The sequence below is a fragment of the Myxine glutinosa genome, chromosome 1 (assembly GCF_964187855.1).
Source record: "Myxine glutinosa chromosome 1, kmMyxGlut1.1, whole genome shotgun sequence".
In the NCBI taxonomy this organism is placed as follows: Eukaryota; Metazoa; Chordata; class Myxini; order Myxiniformes; family Myxinidae; genus Myxine; species Myxine glutinosa.
Window position 1 is genome coordinate 119,891,378 of NC_136261.1, and position 22,790 is coordinate 119,914,167.

Sequence of the window (22,790 nt, forward strand, 5' to 3'; positions counted from 1 at the left end):
GCTGAATGCCCGGCTCGGGAAGCAATATGCCATCTGTGCTCCACCAAGGGCCATTTTGCAAAGGCCTGCAGGAAGGCCGCTCGGGGCACGCGCACCCGCGCGACCTTGAATGGGCTCATTGCTGAGCCAACGGATCGAGCACCGGACGGGGCGCCTCACTCGGCTTTGATGAGCAAACCTCCTTCTCGCGGGCCCCTGGCTGCACGCACGACCTTGGTGAGATACGCCGGGCCGCCAAAACACATGGCGCGAATGCGACCGGCCGCGGAGCGACCGACCTTGACTGGCGTTCGAACACCACCTTCAAGCAGACGACACGCTCCTGCTTTGGAAACTCCTCTCGATGTGCGGTCAACGCAGCACGTGACTCGAGCGCCATCTGACGGCGGCTCTTACGAATCACACGCCCTCACTCCGGCATATGAAACTGCTGAGGAGCCACCTATGCGCTTGTCACGGGGTCCTTCCACGGGCTGCCCGAACGACCGGCAAACTGCAGCCGGCGTGGGAACGTCTTCTGACAGTGGGTTTTCTGATGTACCTGAAACGGCAGAGGAGCCACCTATCCGCTTGTCACGGGGACCGAACGACCGGCAAACTGCAGCCGGCGTGGGAACGACCCCTGACTGTGGGTTTTCCGATGTACTTGAAACTGCAGAGGAGCCACCTATCCGCTTGTCACGGGGACCGAACGACCGGCAAACTGCAGCCGGCGTGGGAACGACCTCTGACAGCGGGTTTTACGATGTACATGACACTGCAGAGGAGCCACCTATGCACTCGTCACGAGGATCCACCATGAGCGACCGGAAGACTGCAGCCGGAGTGGGATCCACTCGCGAGGCGCGATCTTCTCGCCCGGACAGCGCAATCCCTGCCGGGTCGGCCGGTCTTGCGCAGGCCATCATTCCGCTCACGGTCGCGGGCGTTTTTGCGCAAGCTTTGATCGACACGGGGTCTACGGATAGTTTTATCGATCAACGACTGGTGCATCAACATGGGTGGCCGGTTCTCGGGACTACACGACGGATCTTCATGGCCTCCCAAGGACTTCGGCTGAGCACGAAAGGGGCATGTCGATTGACACTTGTGATAAAGGGACGCACGTTCCCAGACGTGTATCTCATGGTATTGCCTGCATTATGTGCCGACATTCTGTTAGGCCTTGATTTCCTTAAGCGACATGGACGTCTGGAAATAGACTTCGGTGGGCTGGACACGTTAGCTGTGTGCGCCCTCGCTCAGATGGACGTGGAGCCTCTCTCGCTGTTCCCCAATCTGACCGCTGATTGTACCCCTGTAGCCGTAAAATCGCGGCGCTACTCTCGCGCAGACGCGCAATTCATTGCGGAGGAAACGGCCCAGCTCTTAAAGGACGGTATCATTGAACCCAGTAGGTCGCCGTGGCGGGCCCAAGTCTTAGTGGTGCGCAGTGAGGCCCACCGTCGGCGCATGGTAATCGACTACTCACAAACGATTAATCGTTTTACCCAGCTGGATGCCTACCCATTACCGGGGATGGATGCCCTGGTACGCCAGGTGGCCCGGTATTCCGTTTATAGCACTCTCGATCTGCGTAGTGCATATCATCAGGTCCCCATCTCTCGGGCTGATCGCGTCTATACAGCCTTTGAATCGGGTCAGCGGTTGTACCAGTTCACTCGACTTCCTTTTGGGGTAACTAACGGGGTCGCTTGTTTTCAGAGGGCTATGGATGACCTTGTTGCGAAGGAGAACTTGACCGATGTCTTTGTCTATCTGGACAATCTTACGGTTTGTGGGTACGACCAGGGGCATCACGACGCTAATCTGAAGCGCTTCCTCGAGGTCGCACAGAAGTATCGCCTAACCATGAATGAGGGCAAGTGTCGTTACTCTCTACGCACGGTAGACCTTCTGGGGTACACCGTGACCCATGGCTCTGTCTCTCCGGATGAGGAGCGTCTGCGACCTTTGCTCAATATGGCTCCGCCTAGCGATCGGGCTTCGCTGAAACGCTCTCTTGGGCTGTTCGCCCACTATTCAAAGTGGGTGCAAAATTTCTCCGCGAAGCTCCGCCCCCTCGTGGCCTGCGACACGTTCCCCATGGGCCCGGCCGCCATGGCGGCCTTCGAGGGCCTTAAAGCCGACATCACTAGCGCCGCTGTCGCGACGATTGACGAGAGTGCATCTTTCGTCTTGGAAAGTGATGCCTCGGATCATGCGATAGCGGCGACCCTCTCCCAAGGGGGACGCCCTGTAGCCTTCTTTTCGAGGACGCTCACCTCCGCTGAGCGGAGGCATTCGTCTGTCGAAAAGGAAGCGTACGCGATCGTCGAATCAATTCGGCGGTGGCGGCCGTATCTGCTTGGGCGGAGTTTCCAAATCGTCACGGACCAACAAAGCGTTGCATTCATGTACGATACCTTACATGCTCAACGCATTAAGAATGAGAAAATCACTCGCTGGCGTATCGAACTCGCCGACTTCTGCTACACCATCAAATACCGCCCGGGGAAGGATAACCAGGTCGCCGACGCCTTATCGAGGCCGGCCACTTGCGCGGGGGTTGTAACTTTGGAGGGGCTGCGCGTTTTGCACGGCAATATTGGTCATCCCTGGGTAGCGCGTTTCGCGCATTTTGTGCGCAGTGGTAATCTGCCGTACTCGATTGAGGACATCCGCCGGATCTGCCGTGATGGCACTATCTGTGCGGAGCTCAAACCGCGGTTTTACAACCCTCCTATGGGGACGCTGGTTCGGGCTACTAGATCGTGGGAGCGCTTGGCGATGGACTTCAAAGGGCCGCTGCCGGTGTCAAGTAACTCTCGTTATCTGCTCACTATCGTTGATGAGTATTCGCGATTCCCCTTTGCTTATACGTGCGGGGATATGTCGGCTGCCACCGTTATACGGTGCCTGCAGAATTTGTTTTCTATGTTTGGGTATCCGGCCTATGTACATACCGATCGGGGTGCGGTGTTCCTGTCTCAGGAGGTGAGGGGCTACTTGCTCCAAAATAATGTCGCTTCGAGCTACACCACCCCGTACCGGCCCCAGGCTAATGGGCAGATCGAACGCTTTAATGGGATTATATGGAGGGCCGTCATGCTCAGCCTCAGGACCCTCGGCCGGGGCCTCGATAAATGGGCGTGGTCGCTACATGCGGCTCTAAACTCGATCCGGGCTCTCCGATGTACCGCCACCAACCAGACACCTCACGAAAGACTGTTCCACCACCCGAGAAGCTCGGGTATTATCCAATCTTTACCCAGCTGGCTCGCTGAGCCGGGGCCTGCCTATCTCAAACGAACGATTTGCGCTAGCAAGTACGACCCCCTCGTTGATAAGGTGCGGGTCCTCCAGGCTAATCCCGAGCATGCTCGTGTGTTAACGGCGGACGGCCGCGAGTCTACTGTCTCCGTGCGCCATCTCGCCCCTTGTGGGGGCGGCGACGGAGATATCGACGAACCCATCTACGAGTCTATGGACTCTACCGAAGCTTCCACGATGGAACTACTACCGCCGCTTCCGTCGTCACCTCCTCCCTGGCCTGATGGCTCTGGGGCACCCCCTCCGACAGCTATTCCGACGCGGGGGACTCCGGGCTTGGGGACGCCGTACCCGGTAGTTTCCGAACCCGAACTGGCAGGGTCGTTCGCCGCCCCGACCGCTACGGGTGGACCGACTGACGTGGGTTGACGTGCCCCTTTCGATTGTTGCTGACGCTTGCTTGCAACCTGCCTAGCGGCAGTATAGTTTTAACGGCGGGGAGAATGTAGTGAAATTAAACCGAAGGTGAACCCAGGGTGTGCTCGTGTATCCCACTAAGGGGGCGTCTATAAGACCCGGGACAACCGCGGGCGCAAGGCCACTCTAGCGCCACTTACTGTGACATAGTCCTGTAGTTGAATGGTATGTACGCCCCTATATGCTGCGCTCGTTTTGCTTTGCCTATTGATATCGGACATTGCCCATGTAATACTCTGGATCTAATGTCTATTGCTTGAATGTATTTTACAGGACGTTACCACAGATCTAAATGATATTAAACCTACCCAAGGGTCAAGTCGTGTCTGAGCTTGATTTTCACGACAGTAATTACAAGCAGCAACTTGCTTGACTTGCATGTTCAACTCAGCACCATCATTAATTAAATATCGTGTAACGTCGCCACGGCTCAGTAATTTAATAACACTGATATCTGTTGCGGTACTTGTTGGCCAAAGTCACAAAATTACTCTTTCAACCACCTATCTCCCACCCCTCCCATTCGTCTCACACCCACATTTCATCTAGGTACATAGCAATATGGATTCTAGTGCACAAACAGGTTGCTATTCAAATGTGAAACAAACTATGTTGATCAACACAAATGTATATGGACCAAATTACTGGTGACCACATGACAAACTAGATGGCATTCTTAGAATAGTTACCCTGCGCAGTCAACTTGGTGCGAGCCAACTCTGCTCTTTTTGAAGGTTTTTTTTTTCTTTGATCCAATATGGCTGCCAGACCACGTGAGTGATCACATCATAAATTTATATTCTCTAATATAATTGCTGTGTAGATTAAGCTCAAAAAATTTAAAACTGATCAGACTAAGGGTTGTCCCTGTCGAATTATGACGTCATAATTAAGGCACCAATGACGTCATCATTAACAACACTTATTCACCATATGGAGTTCTTTACAATGAGCCAAGTTTAAATTTTTTCCATGAAGCGGTTTTGGAGATAGAGGTGCAGAGTTTTTCAGTTTTTCCAAGATGGTGCCTTTATCACATGACCTATGAGGTTATAATTATCATTTTAAAAAATCTACAGAAGGAAGCGCTCCTATGGTCAAAATTTTGTGTCCATCGGACTAACAGTTGGAAGGAATTTTTTTTCCATACTGATCAGATCAAGCATTGTACTTGTCGAATTATGACGTCATAATGAAAGCACCGATGACATCATCATTAACATATCTTATTCCCCATGGGGAGTATTTGACAATGAGCCTTGTTTCAATTTTTTCCACTGAGCGATTTCGGAGATATAGAGGTGTAACGTTTTTCCAAGATGGCGTCCGTACCATGCGACCTATGACGACATAATTATGAATAAAGCATTCTACAGCTGTAGGCGCTCCTAAGGTAGAATTTCGTGTCAATCGGACGAACGGTTGCTGAGAAAATGAATTTTAAAAATGCAGACGCGCGTACGCCACACGTACCCAACTGAATACCTAACCCTGCTTTTCGCTTCACGAGAGCAGGATAACAGCAGAGACAGAAATTGAATAATCAATGATCAATCATGGACACTGAAACAGAGAGCAATTCAGTTATCATTCACTGGCTCTTGATATCATATCCTTTCGTAGTGCTCTGAATCCAATTACCTCCGCCAAAGGTCAATAACGTGTGTAGGACCCACGTGATCGGATGGAGCAAGGTGCTGTGACAACCATCCCCTGGCCTGCGTACAGTCCTGACCTGAACCCCCTCGAGCACGTTTGGGACATGTTGGGACGACAAATTGCGAAGATGGTCCCTCCAATAGCCAATCTGGATGAATTGGAACGTGCATTACATCGGGAATGGAACAACCTGCCACAGCAACGCATACGACGGCTTACAGGGTCTATGAGACGTAGGGTTGAGTCAGTGATCCGATCACGTGGGTCCTACACACGTTATTGACGCAAAGATCGCTAGAGGTCTTCTCAGAACAATGACTGTACGTTAGAAAACATAAACGTCATCCACACTGTCCGTGATGGACCTATAGCTCCATACTTAAATTGAGGTGAAAATATGCCTAAAATTCCCAAAAAATTTCACCTTAAATTATTCAGAATAAAATATTGAAAACGGCATGATTGTTATGTTTTTATGTGACCATAATATCACTTCTCCAGAAAATATAGCAATATCATGGGTATATTACACTGTTTTGACGACAACAAACTTGTAATGTGCGAGGTTGTAAAAAAACGGGGGGGTGCTTAACTTAATTCTTTGTGTATATATTTTTTGAATACATCTGTCTATCTGGTTTGCTCTCCATCGGTCTATCCATCCATCCATCCCACCTGTGGTTTGTCAGACTTTTTCCCCCCAAATTCTGTAACATATTCAACTGAAACTTCATATAGGGCGTTTTTTTTTTTTCCCAAGATCGAGGCTCGTGTAAGACCTAACATTAATCACAAAAAAACAAAAAACGGACACATGAAACATATAATAAAGGGAGCGGGGGACAAGATGGGGAGAGAGAGGGAAGCACACAAGCACAACAACGGTGGAGAACAGGGACATTGGGAGAATTGTGTGAAGGAGAAGGCAGGGGAAGGGGGGTGTGTGTGGGGGTGGGAGAGGTATAAAACAAAAGGACACTGCTAGGACTTCCAGGAAAGAGGTCGGTATTTCAAAAAGGTGGATGTAGGGTGAATTAATGGGGGTAGAAAGATCAAGGTTTTGGATGGGGGAAAATAAGAGATGGTGGTGAACAGCTGTTTTGAAGACCTGGAGGGAGGCGAGGGATTGAAGAGAGTGAGGGAGTTTGTTCCAGAGGCGAGAGAAAAGAGGAATGAAAGAGTGAAGGTGAGCAGAGAGTCTTGATTTTGGCAGTTTCACCAGAAGAGGGTTGCTGGCAGATCTTGTGCGTCCTGCAGGAATATTTGGGGAACAGAGCACAGACTGGGTGTGCTAGGCCGGAGAGGAGTTGGTAGAAGACAGAAAGACCATCAACCTGCCTGCGGTAAGTGAGTGAAAGGCCCTCACAATCGGCTTCATCGCGGGCGATTCCAATGATTCTGAAAGCTTTGGTTTCAACAGCGTGAAGTCGAGATAGGTGTGAGGCAGGAGCACCAGCCCAGAGGGGAGAGCAGTACTCCATAAAGCTGCAGATGAAAGCTTTGTATGTGGCGAGGAGCTCAGGTGTGCCAAGGAAGGACTTTGCATGACAGAGGATGCCCAGTCGGTGACTGGCTTTGGAGGCCAGCTTGGAAATGTGGTTTTCCCAGGAAAGATCATGGCAGATAGTGAGACCCAAAAGCTTCAGTGAGAGAACTTATTGGAGAGGATTGTTGAGAAGATAGATGGGAGGGTTGTCCAGATGGTCTTTCGGAGAGACATAGTGAGAGTGTGAGATTTGTCAGGAATGAAAGACATGTTCCACTTGTTTGACAAGTTTGTGATTTTGTCCAGGTCTGCAAAGAGTGAAGAGGCTTCAGACTGCCTATCTGCGGGATGAGGTTTGGAGCGGCAGAGAGTGGAGTCATCAGCAAAGAGATGGAGAGGATTTTCCAGAGAGTCTGAGAGATCATTGATGAAGACCAGAAAAAGCACAGGGCCCAGAACACTACCTTGGGGAACTCCAGCCTGAACAGGAAGAGGAGATGAGAGAAACCCATTCAGGGCCACATGTTGCCTATGACCAGAGAGGAAATCCGCAAGCCATGAGTGGAGATTTCCCTGAATACCATAGGAGGTGAGTTTGGTGAGCAGAGCTGGGTGCCAGACCGTATCGAAGGCACGTGATATGTCAAGTGAGACAGCTCTGATTTCCTGTTTGGCATTGAGGACCTCCATCCATTGTTGAGAACGAGGAAGGAGAGGGTGAGGTAGGGAAAGCTGTGGATAGTGTGACGGAAATTGCAGAAGAGGAAGGATAAGGAGGACAAAAGGTTCGAAGGTGATGGGATGAGGTACTGTGAGGAGTTGTTTGAGGGGTGGCAGAGTGAAGTCGAAGGTTGGAGGCTGTGGAGGTATTAGTTGGAAAGGAGAGGAAGCGGGGAAGAGGCAACTTTGAGGAGGAGGGGTGAGAGGGGAGAATTGAAGAAAAATGGTGAGGGGAGAGTTTTGAAAGGGAGGGGTGAGGGGGCAAGATTTTAGGGGGAAGGGTGAGGGGAGAAATTTGAGGGGGAGGGGTGAGGGGAAGATTGGAAGGGGAGGGGTGGGTTGGGAGTTCTGAAGGGAATTTTTGTGACGATCCGAATCCGGATCCGAATACGAGAATTTTATAAATTTAAGTTGATTCTTCACCATTGAGTGATAGGGACAAAAAACGATTTTCCAGCATGACATTTCAAAAGGTTGTGGGCAAATTATGGCAAAACTAGGAGTATCACTTTGTTGTTAGGCGAAAAGAACAAGTCAATCTGATTCTGCTTCAGGTCCGAATCCACATAGGGTCTATCAGTAGACGACAAAACATAAACTGTTCAGCCTGGCGAAGGTATCCTCTCAACTGAGTGCCATTCTAGTTACCCTCCCTCACCTGAGGAGAGGGTATTGCATTTGAGTCCGTTTGTTTGTCCGCACAGAAAAAATATCATTTTCTCTGCAACCGTTGGTCTGATTGACAGGAAATTTTCACCATGGGTGCAACTCCACCTGTCGAATTTTTGATAACTTTGACGTCACAGGTCACGTGGTTCGGCCGCCATCTTGGAAAAACCGAAAAACTTTGCACCTCTATATCTTAGAAAGCACTGAATATAAAAAATTGAGACAAGGCTCAATGTAAAGAACTCCATGTGGAATAACATCTGTTAATGATGATGTCATAGGTGCCTCTATTATGATGTCATAATTTGACAAGTACAAAACTTCATCCGATTAAGATGAAATTTCTTGAGCATAATCTAGGAATAAATTAGTGGAGAAAAAAAAAATCATGATGACGTCATCGGTCATGTGGTTCGGCCGCCATATTTGTTTTAAAACAAAAGCCTTAAAAACACTGAAAATACATCCTGGTTTGTAAATGCAACAGAGTGACTGATAGCTTCACAAATAGTAACACAAATATGTGATAAAATAGAAAAAGTCTATGTTTAATGTGTTAATCATGGTCTTCTTCATTTCTATGCAGTATAAGGCTGCAGGGCAGCATTGTTGGCTGAGAGTACGGCTAAGCAGCTGATGTCATGCCCTCTGCTGGTTAGGGCAGGAATTTGGAATTTGTTCATGGTATCAGCAATGGCTCCCCAACTCTTCGCAAAGGACACCATGGGGTCTTTAAAGTCCACCAACTAATGCTAGCAGACAGGACACCTGTTTAGCATCCATCTGTGGGACCGCACACACATTAATGAATCAACCTGTCTGTGAAACAGCGGGATGATGGTTTTTAGCTGGGTCGGTATTCAAACCCAGGCTTGACAACTTAAAGACGAGTGTATGTACCTCTGAAAAACGTCTGAATGGCGAATATATGAGTAGAAATTGTTCATGTGGATGTAGTTGTATCACATTCAACAAAAAGGGAAGCTGTTTGATCATCTGTTTTTTTCAGGAATCAATCAAACGTGTACCATGCTCCTCGATACAGAGCATTGCTTTTGCCGAATAAGTTTCTTGGCTAGGGTTACAATCCGGGACAGGTCTTCAACAACAACAACAACAACAACAACAACAACAACAACAACAACAAAAAAAAAACACCCCATACTATGTGAATAAAAATCGCACCTGTGTCCAAAGGAAGCGGTTCAGTTTGCCATTTATCTATCTATAATTCCAGTAATCTCTGTGTGTGTGTCTGTGTGTCTGTGACCGCTGTTTCTCGACAACCACGGGTCCGATATACTTGAAACTTGCCAGGTATATTGCTGGGGACCCGAGGATGTGCCTTTTCAAGGTTTGAAATTAATCGGACAAGTGGTTCCCAAGGTATGGTCACCGTACTCGCAAGCCGTTCGCTTTGGCTTTGCGAATGGACCAAACCATTTCATGTAAATAGAGGGGGGGGGGGGGGGTTCTACCGTACTCGCAAGCCGTTCGCTTTGGCTTTGCGAATGGACCAAACCATTTCATGTAAATAGAGGGGGGGGGGGGGTTCTGTGGTCGTTACTGCCACGTGGTTTCAAAGTTTTTTTTTGTTGTTGTTGTTTGCACGCATGTTTTTTTGCACCCACGTACGGGCACGCCCTAGTAATATAAAATAGGCAAAGCCTAGAAACTAACAAAACCCATTGAAATTACCCTTTATAACTCTTTAGAATTAAACACCATGGGTTAGAAAGGTTCTTCTTTGTCATTTTGGACGGATGGACGGACGGATGGAAGGAAGGACATCGCCAAATATTTAAGCCACTTCACCGGTTAAAAAATCCAATTGACAGACTACATTTGCATTGTTCCCAAGCATTAGTGAATGTTGTAGTTTCTGAAAAATGATTTTTAACGGGCAGTTGAAATAACTTTAACAGTTCAATACATTGGTAAGAATAGATATTGCTGACAAAAATATTTACATCAATAACTTTCAAATACACATTATTTAACTTTTACTATTATAATTTCACAAATAGTTCATACTGATGTGGGAGTGATTAATGGTAAAAGTGTGCAGAAATTCGGTCGGTGATTGTGAGAAGAGCAAACACACCTTTAGGCAGGAGCTGAGCTGGGAATATGGAACAGCATGAAAAGGAAGGCAAAAGGGCATGAAGTATTAGGCAGAAACAGAAGTTTGCTACAGCAGAAAAAAAACAAACCAAGAACAAATGCAAGGAAAGACAAAATGAAAGGAAGCAGCAAGAGTGCCATGAAATAGCCTCACAATGAAAAAGTCACCTGCGAGTAAATACAAATGAAGATAATTTCAACAACCAAAACAATCGCATCAATAAAGTTATCAACAGGGCAGCACCAGCCTCAGCTATGGAGCCTATGAAGGCTGATTACCTGGCACTGCAAGGAAGAACTTCACTGCATCACGATGGCCATGGAAGCAGAGATGTGCATCAGCCATTGAGCAATATGGCACAAACGTCGCCGGTGTGAGATTTTCCCCGAGCTCACTCCCGTATACCCGAACTGCCATGCCTGGGCGTGCAGTGGTGCCAGCATTCATCTCGGTGCCATTTGCCTTTGCTGGTGCTGGTCAGACATCGTAAGGTGAGCATCATCATCATCATCATCATCATCGTCATACCATACTCTTGACAAAACGTCATAGTACATGGTGTTGTGTCATTGTAGTGCAAAATTTGTTACACGAGTGGAACCAATGTTTTTTGGCATCCTTATACCCTAGGCAACAAGACCTGAGTTGGTTCCATTTTTTTCAATGGCGTATTTGGCGGCCATTTTTTGCAATTTTGTATGTATCTTTTCACATAAAACACTTTGATTAACCATTTTTTCTGGCATTTTTGTCATTCCCTGTACAGAAAATCCACCAGAACACTTATATCCAGTTAACAGACGTTTTTTGAGAAATATCTTTGGCTAACAACTTGTTTTGAGCATAATCTAGTGGGTTGTAGCTGAAGAAGTATATGCACAAATTTTCTAGAGACGCCAAGTACAGGAAGAAATCTGGCTGCTTCAGTGAACGTGTGAAGTTAATCAGCGCCAACACTTGCCTCATGTACATTCGTGCCCATTGATACATTGGGAATTTACTGTGGCTCCTGTCAAAATCACTCGGCTGCTTTTCCAAGTTTAGATGTTCAATCTCCATTAGAAGTTGTGATGGGCTTCCTGAATGCCTACCTCTTTCTTGTTTGCTTCTATCAAGTTATCCATACAGGCAGATAGAGCTTCTACAACTGCAGGCTTCTCTTTCAGAAATTCTGAAAGCCAGAGATCAAAGAATACCTCTAATGTGAGCTCATGAGCTTGAACAGCACGATTGTGGTGATTCCCATTGAGTATCTGATTTACTGTCACAGTGCTGTACAGATCCTTGCTCCAAGCTTCATCAAGCCCGCTGTGCTCAACAGTCCTCCCAAGGCACCTTAGTGCACACAAGACAGTGTGGAAACCACCAGGGCATACCATCCATTTCTCAGCATATTGGTCATGAAGATATTCTAACTTTAGGGCCCTCTTGTAAAGATCCATGTCAAATGTAACTAAGATCGTTCCAGTGTTTTCTGGACACACAACACTATTGAGGTACGAAAGCTTCTCAAGAACTGTCACCAGTGTTGTCCACTCATGAGCTGGTGCCTTAATGATAGGCATTGTGTGATCTTGATCAAGGTTGGGTGTCTTGTTCTCTTCTGGAGTGCACACACGAGAATTGTATGCTGACCAAACTGGTATACCGTCTGATGTCTCTTCATGGTGCCTCTGTGAATACCGTGAAAGTAGCCATGCAAAGTCTTGCTGTGTTGTATTAACAACTTTATCTCGATACTGACCAAGTTTAAAGTTTTCATAGCGTGGACCTCGACTTGGCTTGGGGTTACCAGTAATTGTACAGTCAGACATTTCAGTCACAGTTGGCAGGATGTTCTCAAGTTTTGTTGAGGTGTTGTCATGCAGCTTCAGTGGTTCAGCTACAGTCTCGTATTCTGATACATCTGGGGGAACTCGTTGATAGACAGCAAGAGCAGTCCCCATGGAATGTGTTCCGTCCATCAGCTGTGTCTACCTTGGCATCTATGTTATCAGCTGAGCATCTGATTGGCAGATTTTTCAACAGTCCTGGAGGCATGTAAACGCCATTGAATTCATTCATATTCTCTTGGACTGTGGTGGCAATCTTTGAAGTGATCTCCTTTACACGTTGATATGAAACACCAACGCCACTCTGGTACAACATGTCTATGTCTCTGCGACTGCGGTGTGCATGATGGCTATGGAGTGAAAGTCCAACCCCTAATGGCGTTTCAGTTGTGAACCTGAAGGTTGAAGTTGAGGACTTTGGCTGATATTGCACCTGCCGATCAGATTTGAACTCCTGGATGATGTGCCGTCCAATAAGTGCACATGTTCCATTTATCTTTTCATTGCGTGATTGTGTTTTGGTGGTGGCGGCTCCCTGGAAATTTGAAATTGCACATTTGAAATTGGCATGAGCAACGTAAACCAAAGGTTCAGGAGTTCTCTCTTGGCAGAATACACAAAGTTCGTAACTTGTGCATTGCTTCGTAGAAGGCGGCTCTTCAAACGATGACATTATGCGGCGGTGAAGCTGAAATCCAACTTGTCTATGAATACCTGTAAGACAAAAAAGAATAAAGCAAATGTTCATATTTCTTTCATTATTGTAATTATAGTTATCTATGTGTAGTTTAAGACCGTAGAAATTAGAATACATACAAAATTGCAAAAAACGGCGGCCATTTTGAAATTCAAAATGGCCGCCGAAGACGCCATTGAAAAAAATGGAACCAACTCAGGTCTTGTTGCCAAGGGTATATAGATGCAAAAAAACATTGGTTCCAGTAGTGTAGCAAATTTTGCACTCACATATAATAATTCTACATAACACCATGTACTATCAGTGCTGCTGAAGCAGTCTCTTGGCAAGGATCATGCTGGATGGTTTGCTGTTGCCTTCCCAGTAAAGTTAGTCAAGATTAACAAAGGCATATTACAGGATTGTTATTACAATCAAGCATTCTGAGTATTTAGAATCAAGTATTTAGAATTACAATCAAGCAATCAAGCATTCTGAGTGCAATACATGTCCCCTACCAAAGTTCAAAGTGCCATAACTTTGTCAAAAATGATCGAATATGCAAATTTATGCACGGTTGATGCTGGTTTTCAAACTTGATCTGAGGTATGCTGAGACACATGTGTGTCACACCTCGCCTCGTTGATAAGCCCGCAAGGTCGCTCCGTGGAGCAGCCTGCACGTATTGCACTATGTGAATTATATAATTACCAACTCACGGTCTGAGGTACCAGCGATTCAAGAGATATCCATTTTAAAAATATTTTCGTTTAATTAACGATATCTGCCAAACCACGTGCCTTGTCGCAAATTCCAAAAGGACATTTTAGTAGACTGACATGCTGAACAGATCTGTGAAGTTTCCCTCGATTGGATCAAAAATGAGGGAGGAGCTCGGTTTTAAATGTTCATGCTCAAAAACGTCATAACTCTGAAACCATGTGACGCATGACGTCATGCTCGCTGACTTTTTTCTTCGTCATGGGTATGCGATTTTGCCTGCAGTTTGGCCTCGATCTGTTCAGCAGTTGCAGAGAAAAAGGAGTTTTCGTGTTTTCACGAAAAACAATATGGTGGCCGAACCACGTGACCTGTGACGTCATAATTACCATTAAAATATTCTACAGACCGAGTCCCCCCTACGGTGAAAATTTGATCTCAATCGGTCCTATTATTGCAGAGAAAATGGTTTTTAAAGGAAATTAAAACTTAAAATGGCACTGAGTTAAGGAGCATCAGAATGATCAGAATTACCAAAGTTCAAAGTGCCATAACTTTGTCAAAAATGATCGAAACGTCGTGAAGTTCGAACTTGATCTGTAACTTATCATGAGGAAACCATGTGCCAAGTTTGAAATCATTGGCCTTAAGAGTTTAGAAAAACAGTCCGGAAAACTGTTCTTTGCGTGACGGACTGACAGACGGAGGGACGGAGTGCAAACCTATAGTCCCCTCCGGTGTACACTGTACACCGGTAGGGGACTAATAAAAACTCGAGAACGGAGAGCAGAAAGAGACACTAAACCCCTTCATTAATTATATTCCAAGTTGCAACTAAAACCCCAAAACTTGGATGTAATTGCAATGGTCAATGGGGTACCACAGTGGCAGTTATACTCGCAAATAAACACAGTGAGTGCCTATTTCCTCTCTGAGCCAAGATCTGGACCAGCAATGGGAGTAAAAACCACACCACAGAAGGTAATGCAACAAGGCTTTACTCATTCCACAATCAAGCCAGTCCAAAACTTGGATGCCACAATATAATGCCGAGGCTCTGTAACTTCCTCATTAAAAGAAAATAAACCCTCTAATTTAGCTGGATGAGTATTTGGATATAATTACCAAAGAATAAACAAATCCTTTGGAAATTTGTATCAGGTAATTAGAACATGCTGCTCTTTATGGCAGAATAATAAAACAACTACATTTTGAATACCGAGGCATGCAAGGGACGAGGACGTGAGAATAACTTACCATTGGAAGATCCACTTTCACTGCTGATTACTGCTGTTGGTAGTTTAAGATGTTTAGATGGGTAAGAAAAACAAGAAAAGAAAAACAAAAGGGAAGAAAATTGCAACAGAAAAATAGATAGGAGGTCAATATGTTAAGAAATGGTTTGTGGTATTTTTGGAGTAAGAAGTTAGGGGGAAAAAGCAGAATAGGAAAAGGAAAATAGGAAAATAGGTAAGGAAAATAGAATGTTGATTCATGCCAATTAATGTGCATGGTAAGCATTGTAAAACGTGCAAGCAGCAAAAAAATGATATGGATAGTTAGATTTTCCAGAAAATGGATGGGACATGGTGGAGATGGAAAAAAAACAAACAAGATATTTGTTTATACAAGGGAAAACAATTTGGAAAAATGCATTAACAAATTCAATGTACAGCGAGTCTTTAATAAGGCATTATCATTATTGGTGATTAGGGCAGAGGCACGTGAGCAGGTTAAAGTAATTATGCTCCCATTATTGAGCTGATTGGCGGGCCTAGAGGTATGCACACTCACCTCTGAGTTGACCTCTGATGTAGTAGAAAACTACACACACAACCCCTATGTTTTTATGCCGTGAACAAAAGTTGATGCATCATGGGTGATGAAGGTTGGGGTCAAGTTTCATTGAAATTGTGCGTGTAGTTTCTGAGAAGAAAGCAAATACCTACTTTGAGGTGTCAAACCTGGACCCACTTTCATCCCTTTCCCCTCCCTCCCCCATCCCCATAATACCCCTTAGACCCTGATTTTCTTAATGCCGTGAACAAACCTTGGTACATTACGGGTGATGGTTTTTTACATTTTTTTTGTATACAAGATCAAGGATCATGTAAGAGCTAATATTGATTCAAAAAAGACAAACTGACACATAAAACATATGATAAAGGGAGCGGGAGACAAGATGGGGATAGAGAGGGAAACACACAAGTACAACATTTGAGAGCAGGGACATCGGGAGATCTGTGGGTGGGAGAGGGCTTGGGGGTAGGACGCACGGGAAGGGGGGGGGGGGGGGGAGAGGTAAAAAACACATGGACACTGCTAGGACTTTCAGGAAAGAAGTCGGTATTTCAAAAAAGTGGATCTGGGGTGAATTAAGGAGGGTAGAAAAGATCTTCCCCCATCCAAGACCTTGATAAGAGACGGCGGTGAACAGCTGTTTTAAAGACTTGGGGGGAGGAGTGGGATTGAAGAGAGTGAGGGAGTTTGTTCCAGAGGCGGGAGAAAAGAGGAATGAAAGAGTGTAGGTGAATAGAGAGTCTCGATTTTGGGAATTTAACCATAAGAGGGTTGCAGGCAGATCTTGCGCGACCTGCAGGAATATTTGGGGAAAAAGCACAGACAGAGCTGGAGGAGCAAGGCTGGAGAGGAGTCGGTTGAAGACAGAAAGGCCACCAACCTGTGGTGAGTGAGTGAAAGGCCCTTGGAGTTAGCTTCATCGCGGGAGATTCCAATGATTCTGAAAGCTTTGGTTTCAACAGCGTGAAGACGAGCTAGGTGTGAGGCAGGAGCACCAGCCCAGAGGGGAGAGCAGTATTCCATTGAGCTGCGGATGAAAGCTTTGCATGTGGTGAGGAGCTCAGGTGTGCCAAAGAAGGACTTCGCACGACGGAGGATGCCCAGTCGGCGACTGGCTTTGGAGGGCCAGCTTGGAAATGGGGGTTTTCCCAGGAAAGATCATGGCAGATAATGCGACCCAAAAGCTTGATTGACAGAACTTCTTGGAGAGGATTTTTGAGAAAGTAGATGGGAGGGTTGTACAGTCAGGCTTTTTGGAGAGACATCGTAAGAGTGTGAAATTTGTCGGGATTGAAAGACATGTTCCACTTGTTTGACAAGTCTGTCATTTTGTCCAGGTCTGCAGAGAGTGAGGAGGCTGCAGACTGCCAATCTGAGGGACTAAGTATGGATCGGAAGAGAGTCGAGTCATCAGGAAAGAGAAAGAGAGGATTTTCCAGAGAGTCGGAGAGATCATTGATGAAGACCAGAAAAGGGCCACACGTTGACTACGACCAGAGAGGAAGTCCGCAAGCCATGCATGGAGATTTCCATGGATACCATAGGAGGATAATTTGGTGAGCAGAGCGGGGTGCCAGACCGTATCAAAGGCACATGATATGTCAAGGGAGACAGCTCTGATTTCCTGTTTGGCATCAAGGACGTCCATCCATTGTTGAGACAGCAGAAGCAGCATGTCCAGAGTAGAATGACCTGGTCTGAATCCAAATTGATGATCCGAGATCAAGTCATTGGAGAAGAGGAAGGATTTGTTGTCAGAAGCAATGATATATTCCATGACCTTGCTGATTATTGGGAGCAGGCTGATTGGTCTGTAGTTGCAAGGATCTGTTTTGCACATTTTTTGTGTAAAGCGGTAATGTTGGCTGATTTCCAAGCAGATAGCAGACGACCTTGAGCAAAAGAGAGGGTGAGATAAGAGCTGCAGAGCAGGATTTTAGGACCCGTTGGCTGATGCCGTCTGGTCCAGTTGCAGAATCAGAGTCGAGGTTTGACAAAAACTTTTCCACCTTGTCATGAGAAAAGGACACAGAGTCCAGGAGCAGCTGGGTTCGACTGGGAAAGGTGGGAACAAACAGAGATGGGTTTGGGACACCAGATTTTGAGGCAAACACAGAGTTGAGGCATTCGGCTTTTTCATGTACGGTGTCAGCTGTGTAGCCATTTGAGGTAAGGGAGGGGAAGGAAGGGGAACAAACACCAGAAACAGATTTGACCAGACGCCACCAGGATTTGGAAGAGGGAGTCAGGTTTGAGAATTCAGTCTTGAGAGTGGAGAGATATTGTTTCTTGGCTCTCCTGAGGGTAGACACACACTTGTTCCAAGCTTTGTGAAAGGAACTGAGATTACCTTCAGTTGGATTAGCCTTCCATGAGGTGAAGGCAAGTTGCTTCATGGCAACTGCCTCACCACAAGCTTCAGTGTACCATGGACGGGAGGAAGGGTACGACAACTGAAGGCGAGATGGAATGAATCTGTGCATGAGAGAGAGCAGTTTACTTTGGAAGAATTCCCAGGAAGAGTTGACGTCAGAGGTAGTAGAGATGGGAGACCAGTCCAGATGATTGATGGCTGCTTGAAGACCTTGCCAATCAGCCTGAGTGAAATGCCAGACTCGTCGGCACTAAGGAGGCTCTCTGAGAATGGCCAGAGAGATGTCCACTTTAACAAGGAAATGATCAGAAGAACCGATTGGAGCAGAAGAAGAGCAGCAGACATTTGCAGGGAAGTTAGTCATGTCCAAGTCTAGAAGAGAAGATACTCCATTGACTGAGATCCGGGTCGGGAAATTGACAGATTGTGTCAATCCCAGTGAGTCGCAGAAGTCCTTTGCTGAGGTGCAATGGCTGGTGTGAGAGGAACCGACACCCAGCCAGCTGGCATGATGACAGTTGAAGTCGCCACATATGAGGAAGAGAGAGTTGGGATGAGTGGATAGAAGTTGGTCCATGTTTCAGACAGCGAAATGTAAATGGAGTCATCACTGTTTGGAGGACGGTACAGAACACATATGAACAAAAGGTGGGATTGGAGAGGAAGCCGTAGCCAGAGGTACTCTTGGGGGTGGCGTGGAGAGAGGGCAGTGCAAGGAGAGTGAGGAAGAGAGTTTTTGATAAAGATAGCAACCCCACCACCAGGATGAGGCTCAGGTCTATCATACCGGAGGAGGGAGTAACCAGGGAGAGATATTAAGGAATCAGAGACATCTTGAAGGAGGAAAGTTTCTGTTCAGCAGATTACGTCTGGTTTGTCAGAAGCAACCTGTATGGAGAGATCAATCAGGTTTGAGCGAAGGCCCCGGATGTTTGAGGTCCATACCGTTAAGGAAGAGGGAGGGGGAGCATCAGGTACAGGATAGAGGAAGGGGTGAGAGGGGGAGGTAGGGAGAGCTGTTTATCGTGTGTCGGAGATTGCAGAAGAGTTGGGAGAAAGGGAAAGATGAGGACGACAAAAGGTTTGATGGTGATGGGAAGAGGCACAGTGAGGTGTTGTTTGAGGGCAGAGCAAAGTCGAAGGTTGGAGGAGGTGGAGGTATGTGATGGAAGGGAGAGAGAGGAAGTGGGGAGGAGGCAGCTTTGAGGAGGAGGGGCAGGGGGGAGAATTGGAGAGGGATGGTGGGGGGGGGGGGGGGGGGGAGAGATTTGAAGGGGAGGGGTGAGTGGGGAGTTTTGAATGGGAGGGGCGAGTGGGAAATTTAGGAGGGGAGGGGTGAGGGGGGAGAATTGAAAGGGAGGGGTGAGGAGGGAGTTTTGGAGGGGAGGGGCGAGTGGGGAATTTAGGAGGGGAGAGGTGAAGGGGGAGCATTGAAAGGGAGGGGTGAGGGGGGACTTTAGAAAGTGGATGATTCATGAAAAACGAACATTTATTACAAACTGGGTTTATTGTGATTTTCAAGTCAGAGATCCATTTGAAAATGATAGAGGGGTGGAATGAAGATGAGTTTTGGAGAATGTAGAAAGGAATGACTGAAAGAGATTGATTTTATTTTTTGAAATGGAATGATTTGATGAGGAAATTGAAAAAAGCCTTTTAAATAGGAAGAAAAACAGCATGTTGTAATAAACCACTGAATAAAACACTGCCAGGGAAAGTTTAAACATATTTAAACAAACCTTTAAAAAACAATCTGGGAAAAATCCCTGAAGTGAGGGCGTGGATCAGAGAAAGGAATGAATGAATGAATGATTGTTTTAAGGCCATTTTTCCCCGCTAGAGCAGGGGTTAGCCTTGCGGGCCCCATGACAATTCATGGTTCCCTGTTTTGAGGCAATGTTTTTATGGCCGGATGCCCTTCCTGACGCCAACCCTTGGTCATGCTCTTCGATGCGCAGGGATACAGTGTGCCTATTCTAAATCGGGGTACACACCGTGATCATTCATCCCAGCAAGCTGGTACTCAATTTGCCGACCTCGGAAGGATGACAGGCTGAGTCAACCCCCCTGGCGTTAATTCAGCGATCGATCGGGATTCGAACCCAGGATCCTAGGATCCCAAGCCGGCACCCTAACCGCTAAGCCAACAGCAGGCTTGGATCAGAGAAAGGAGAAAGGGTTAAATGAGATGGAGGAAACTCGAATTGGAAAGGCGAGTATCGGCTGGAGATGGAAGAAAAGGAGATAAAGGGGGTGGGGCGAGACAACACGCACGTGCCCGTGAGGAGAGAAGGAAATATATATATTTCCTTCTCTCCTCACGGGCACATGCTTGTTGCATATTTTTCCGGGCACGTGCTTGTTGTATATATATTTCCTTCTCTCCTTCTATATATTTCCTCCCTTCAGGGAAGTTAGGAGGAGAATAGAAAAACCTAAGAAATAAGCAATACAGCAAAGAAAAGAACTGAAATTCACAAAACACCAACGGGAGGAAGGGGAGCCTCAAGTTACCAGGCCGCGCACAAGGTGCGAACAGAAAACGATTAATTACACACAAGTTTGCATGAATTGCAAACCAACACTAACTAGAAGCACACTAACACATACACAATAAAATAACGAGTGGAAATTTGACAAAGACACGAATGGGAAAATATTTAAACTTTGATGCCGTGCAGAGGTCGAAGTTGAGCTAACAAAGTTGAGAATAACTTCAAGGTTGAGCTAATTAGGCAGAAGAAAGCTAGTTGTTAATTCTCCTGTACAGAAAGCTTAAATAATATTTAAACATGTTTGATATTACAACAAAGCTGGGAGTATATCACAGGAAATTGTATTGTATTTGTCCAATTATCATACCCTGGTACACTCAAACTTTTGGGTTTCACCATCACGCATCATCTATCTTGGGTAGTTCCGATTCGTGTTCAAAATACATCGAATTTAAATGAAGTTGTTCCTCAATCATAAACTGATGTTTAAGGACAGATGGACAGACATGCAGCAATTGCTTAACCCCAGCTTTTGCTTCATGTGCATGGGGGCCTTCAGCAGGTATACCAAAGCCAAGCATCTCCTCTAATTATAAATGTAGTTATAAGGTGTAATTGCATCAAATCAAATGCTCAATTTTGCTTCATTGGCATGGAAGCTTTTTTTGTTTATGTACTTCAAATCCATTGAATAACTTCATTCTTGTACCAATAAGTCTCTTAAATTTCTAAGACTTGATTCTTAATGACCTTAAAAGACCTAAGTATATATATTTAATATAACCTTCAAGTCCAAAATAAAACTTCAAAAATTGGTGAAGTCAGGTGTCTACACCAGCTTGGTGACACTTACCCTCTGATAGTGGGATAGAAATGATCACGCCATTCCCCGTGCCCACCCAGAGCCGCCCACAAGACAGCATAAGAGACGTGATGCGTACGAATGAGAAACCCAAAGATCCAGTTCCTGTCACAACATGGCAAATGTGGAGGCCTGCTCATAAATACTAATGAATAGGTTATTGCAAAAAAACATTGTGCAATACTTTGAAAACATTCGGTGACTATTGAAAAGATATGCGAAAGATTCCAAAACATGATGTGAAAAGGAAGTAAACAACATTTCAACCACACCAAGCATCTTGCTGACATAGGGCTCAATGTCGATGTCCTGCAGATGCTGGTAAGTGTGGGCATGGTAGAGGCGCAATGTCGAGTCCAGCCGGATTGATACCCACACTCCATCTCCTTGCCATGCCAACTGCCGCACTTGGCTCTCTTTGCGAGGATGTGCATCAAATGACTTCTGAGGATGCAGAATGGTAAAGGTCACAATATTAGTTTCCACAATGAAGAGGTTTCCATGGTAAAAGTAAGCCCAAAAAAACCAAAAACGGTTTCCCTCTTTTTTTTTCTTTACATTTGAGAGTGAACTCTGATTTGCCTTCCCAGGTGCCTGCATCAGGGCCACTCAAGTCCACATACCTGGACTTGGAGTGTCTTGGGATCCAGTACAAGGATCTTATTGCGGAGGCCACACCATACTGAGCTGTGCACAGAGACCATGCAGCGAACTGCATGCTGCCTACGCCCTAGCTCGAGTAAATGGTAGTTCCCCAACTCCCATTGACCATCTGTGTTGAAGGAAAGATGAGGAAGATTTTGAGGATACAAGGCAAGCAGGAAGCTCTAACCGAGGATGGAGCAAAGTTGAAACTCACAAATTGTAATATACCACTTCACAATATCAATCAAGATAACAATTGGGCTGTAAACAACTTTATGACAGCTAACATAATATTTTTTTAATCATTCAGAACGAAATCACCCACAAACAACCATTTCATCACTATAATAATAATAATAATAATAATAATAATAATAACTGAAGCGAAATTGATGGCATGCCATTGCAAATCTCTATGCTTTCCACCTGTGAAAGTCGAAAAATGGCAAAAAGTTCCACCAGGGATTATCAATATCAAAATTTGAGTTTCTTTTTTAAACTCTTTTGACCCCAGTAACACCAAAGTCCCCACCACCTGCAGCATGAATCAGGGGTCTAAACCAAAAAATCGTGACATATTTTGTGCATCCCCCAACATTGCATGCATATACAAAGGTTCATTAAAAAATGTTGAAAAAAAATGTGCCCATAATTGAGTGTTGTTTTTGGTATTTGACCTTTTGACACTGCCCTAGGGGAAGGGGCCAAATGATACTGCTCTCCAACCTTCTTGCCATGTGATCCTAACTACCAAATTTACTGAATTTATTATGCATAACCATAACCATTTATATGCATAACCGTTTAGAAGGAGATAGTGGGGACAGAGGCACGACAAACAGACAGAGCCAATTTACAATACCCACGGTTTTTTTGTTTTTTTCAAACAACATGGTGACTATGAGATAACTTCCCTTACAAGAAGCAACAACGTAGGAAGTCATTAGGCCCTTCAAAGCCTGCGCAAGTTTTCTGAAGTTTATGGTTGTTTGTCTGTG

The 22,790-nt window shown here is 45.8% G+C and overlaps 1 protein-coding gene across 3 annotated transcripts in view; it reads right to left on the reverse strand.

The window, feature by feature from the left end:
- Positions 1–22,790, reverse strand: part of LOC137427602 (C-Jun-amino-terminal kinase-interacting protein 4) — a 229,969-nt gene that overhangs the window by 19,793 nt on the left and 187,386 nt on the right. Inside the window, exons 25-30 of one of the 3 annotated variants that reach the window (XM_068117245.2) lie at positions 21,771–21,919; positions 21,420–21,591; positions 21,139–21,252; positions 14,874–14,906; positions 10,667–10,861; positions 10,368–10,385 (exon numbers count right to left, since the gene is read on the reverse strand). In XM_068117245.2, the coding sequence (XP_067973346.2) occupies positions 10,368–10,385; positions 10,667–10,861; positions 14,874–14,906; positions 21,139–21,252; positions 21,420–21,591; positions 21,771–21,919 (681 nt within the window). Of the gene's footprint in view, positions 1–10,367; positions 10,386–10,649; positions 10,862–14,873; positions 14,907–21,138; positions 21,253–21,419; positions 21,592–21,770; positions 21,920–22,790 lie in introns of all 3 variants that reach the window. The other 2 variants (XR_013623219.1, XM_078776573.1) reach the window with 2 other exon arrangements.